The following is a 3074-nucleotide window of genomic DNA, read 5'->3' as shown; positions in this document are numbered from 1 at the left end:
TCCAGCTTCTGCTTCATATAGCACGTAGCCAAAGTATTTGGGATCTCGTCAAACATACGGAAGCAGAATACAGCGTCATTCACGCTTAAGCGCTTGTGTAAATAGGTCCCATTTTTTGGGGTTCAAATTGTATTGTTTTTCCAAAATGTAATGAGGAAACTTGGAATTGGAGGAGACCTCTTCACGTCGACCATTTGTTGCTCCGGATCGGATCAAACGGGAGCCAGTTTGGTCTCGGAAGGTCACTTGTCGTTTCCACGTGTGACGGACGACCGTCGTAGCCAGAGGAAATGCAAACTGCTAGCTTTCAAGCTTGGGGATCTGCCTCTTGCACTTGGCCACCTGCACCTCATGTTTTCGCAGCCGGGGGCTAAAGGTCACCTCAAAGTGGCACTCCAGTTGCTGCGCGGGGGGGGGGGGGGGGAACAACAACCCCGTGACCTCAAGGGAACTCGTTTCTTTTTGCCCGGCGGCCTCACCTTTTTCTCCAGCTGGCACTTGTCCAAATCACCATGTTCAGCCTTCAGACAATTGGTCTTTCTCAGCACGGCAGCCATCCTGTAGTGGATGCCGTTGGTCACCTAGGCGGGGAGAAGAGCGCTCAATGCCCGGCCAGAGAGCGACGGGAGACCGAGGCGAGACCGAGGCCCACCTGCGACTGCGCCGTGGTGACGTCCACCAGTTTGAACCACCTCTTGGCCTTGGAGCGGGCGTTGAAGGCGTCGGCGGCGTGGCCGGCGGCCGCCCGGACCTCCGGCGACTCCGGGCTGCCGTGGAACCAGCCTCCCAATGGCTGCACTTTTCCTGTGAGATGATGGGACAACACATGCCATGAGCGCCCGCCTGGCTTGGTCCTCCTTTCCAAGGCAAGACGGAAAGTTAGTCGGCGCTAAGGTGGAGCTTTCTCTCAGCGTTCCCCTCCCCTCACCCTCCGCTCCCATGCCCCGTCATGTTTTCCATGTTTGGGGCCGCTCCTTCCGTCAGAGGCACGAGCGCCAGGCGGAGTTATCTCGCAAATGAGCGTCAAGAAAAGCAAGGCCATTTTCCCCATGTTTCCCGTCGTCGGTGCCAAATAGATGTATTTTCCCAAAGGAGGGGGGCGGTGTTGGTGTTCCAGCCCCACCAACAAGACACCCCCCCCCTCTGACTCAGACCGGGCAGGACTGCTTTTTGCCATGATGTCATAGATTGTCGCTCCTCATTTACCAAGTTGAGTGTCCACAGCTCGCAATATTGCATACAATACAAATCTAGACATTGGGTCTTCACAGTTGATCTTGTCCGAGTGTCTCCGTTGCCAACCGCAACGGCACGCGTGTGTATACTGTGTTGCCGTTCAAAGACTCAAAAACTTACTGTGGACAAGCACTTCCTCCACGATTTGGTCCCCCAGGCAGACCGTAACAAGGGAAAGAAATAAAATCACGGAGAGATTCATCTTGTCGTGGGCCACCTACAAAAGAAAATCCACACCAGCCGCTCTGAGTTGAAAGCCCTTCCCAAAAAAGAAAAAAAAGGCCTTTCTCCCAAACAATATGATGTGGCTTCACCTAGAAAAGAGTGGCCAGAATATCATTGTGGGCGACATACTCACAAAAAGCAGAAGAAGATGAGAGCAACTTGCCTTTCCAAGTGTGACTGGAGCTTCTGGACGGGAGGGAGGAAAGAATGAAGGGAGGAAGGAAGAGTGAGAGAGAGCGGGAGCGTCTTATTTGGAAGGGGCAGGATGGGCAGGCCAATGCGCACCACTTGTCGCCTGGTACGTTTGACCAGTGGGCGACGGCCCACCCTCTGACTGGGAATGACGAGTCCGTGGTAAGCCGGAGCCAGGCGGACCTCAACTATTTTGCGGCCGTGTCAACGCTCCGGCTGCCTTTTCCAGCCTTGACGTGCCTTGGATGGAGCTCATTGTACACACACACACCCGTACCTAGGGGGCAAGTCACAGTACCCAATCAGCCCTACCATGAATGTTTTCAGGGAGAATGTGGGAGGAGACCGGAGTACCCGGAAAAAACCCCAAACTATTTTTTTTTTCATAATAACGTGCATTAGTCAGTACATGTTTGTGTGGAGGGGCTGTAAATGCTTTTTGGTTGGACTTTAATACTTCAAAGAAAATTACATTGTTTTCATAATAACATGCATTAGTCAAGGGGTGGGGCGAAGGTGGGGCTTTAAATACGTGTTGATTGGGCTTTCATACTTCAAAAAAAAGACTTTCTATTCATCCTAACGTCTGTGGGGGAAGCTGTGTATATACTTTTGGGTTGAGCTTTAATCTTTTAAAATACAGTAGTATTGGACATTATGAACATTGTGGTGACATGCACTTTGGTGTTTGTATTTTACTTCTAGACATTTAAATGATACTAATGTACCGTGGCCAAACACGTTGTTCAGGTTGAGTGACTAGTTGATTGTTTATGGACGACAATCCAGTATTTTTCCAAACATTTTTGCAATGACTGTGTCTTTCCTGCAGGGGTCGCAGAATTCATTGTGCATTTGTTTGAAATTGTCATGACCTTTGACCGTTTCATAAAGATTGCCTTCAGAGACATTGTGTGTGTGTGTGCGCGCGCGCGTGTGTGTGCGCGCGCGCGTGTGTGTGTGAATCATGCAAACTGACACGAGTATTGCATCAAATGTAAGTTTCCCCTTCCCTCACGTGAAGCAATAATAATAATAATAGGTAGTTGAAAGCAGCGGGAATATATTTGCTACGTTCACAAGCCCAAACGGCGGTCAGGCACTGCTCGTTGGTCAGTCGGTCTGGGTCAAGCCAGGGACCGTTTCGGTGCCTCCCCGTGATTACGTCTTCCCATTCTCTAACGGATCCAAGCGGACAGGCCAGGGAATAGCCGGCCTCGGGAAGTGAAAGGAGTTCAAGTCCACAAATAAACATGGACTCACATAACAGATGGGAATCTAGTTGAAATGACGACACGACACAATTGTGCCAACGACTAAATGCTTTATTGACTTTGGATGGGGGATTTGAATTGGTGACAGGGATTCCAAATAAATCCGCACTGTACGTACACAGGCTTTTAAACGGGCCCTCGAGCAGA

General features: G+C 50.5%; 1 protein-coding gene across 3 annotated transcripts; it reads right to left on the bottom strand.

Annotated features, from left to right (window-relative positions):
* Positions 1-76: 76 nt before the first annotated feature.
* LOC144210709 (cystatin) lies at positions 77-2068 on the bottom strand. 3 transcript variants are annotated; one of them, XM_077737540.1, is made up of 5 exons: positions 1595-2068; positions 1357-1453; positions 653-804; positions 480-581; positions 77-402 (listed from the first exon to the last, which is right to left on the bottom strand). In XM_077737540.1, exons 2-5 carry the CDS (start codon positions 1436-1438, stop codon positions 301-303), a joined length of 438 nt encoding a protein of 145 aa, XP_077593666.1. In that variant the 5' UTR covers positions 1439-1453; positions 1595-2068; the 3' UTR covers positions 77-300. The 3 variants fall into 3 exon arrangements, with proteins under 3 accessions (XP_077593666.1, XP_077593667.1, XP_077593665.1); XM_077737539.1 differs by having other exon boundaries at positions 81-402; positions 1357-1550; positions 1625-2067; XM_077737541.1 differs by lacking the exon at positions 1595-2068 and having other exon boundaries at positions 79-402; positions 1357-1567.
* Positions 2069-3074: the final 1006 nt, after the last annotated feature.

The sequence above is a fragment of the Stigmatopora nigra genome, chromosome 17 (genome assembly GCF_051989575.1).
Source record: "Stigmatopora nigra isolate UIUO_SnigA chromosome 17, RoL_Snig_1.1, whole genome shotgun sequence".
NCBI classification, from domain to species: Eukaryota; Metazoa; Chordata; class Actinopteri; order Syngnathiformes; family Syngnathidae; genus Stigmatopora; species Stigmatopora nigra.
The sequence above is the reverse complement of the archived record's forward strand: the minus strand, read 5'-3'. Positions and strand labels throughout refer to the sequence as shown.

What these genes read in the sequence shown, in the direction of transcription:
- LOC144210709 (XM_077737540.1), bottom strand. Translation starts at nt 1,438, where the DNA reads ATGAATCTCTCCGTGATTTTATTTCTTTCCCTTGTTACGGTCTGCCTG. An exon ending in GGAGGAAGTGCTTGTCCACA is followed by an intron (nt 805 to 1,356) that starts GTAAGTTTTTGA and finishes ATCATCTCACAG; the next exon opens with GAAAAGTGCAGCCATTGGGA. An exon ending in AGTGCCAGCTGGAGAAAAAG is followed by an intron (nt 403 to 479) that starts GTGAGGCCGCCG and finishes CCCCCCGCGCAG; the next exon opens with CAACTGGAGTGCCACTTTGA.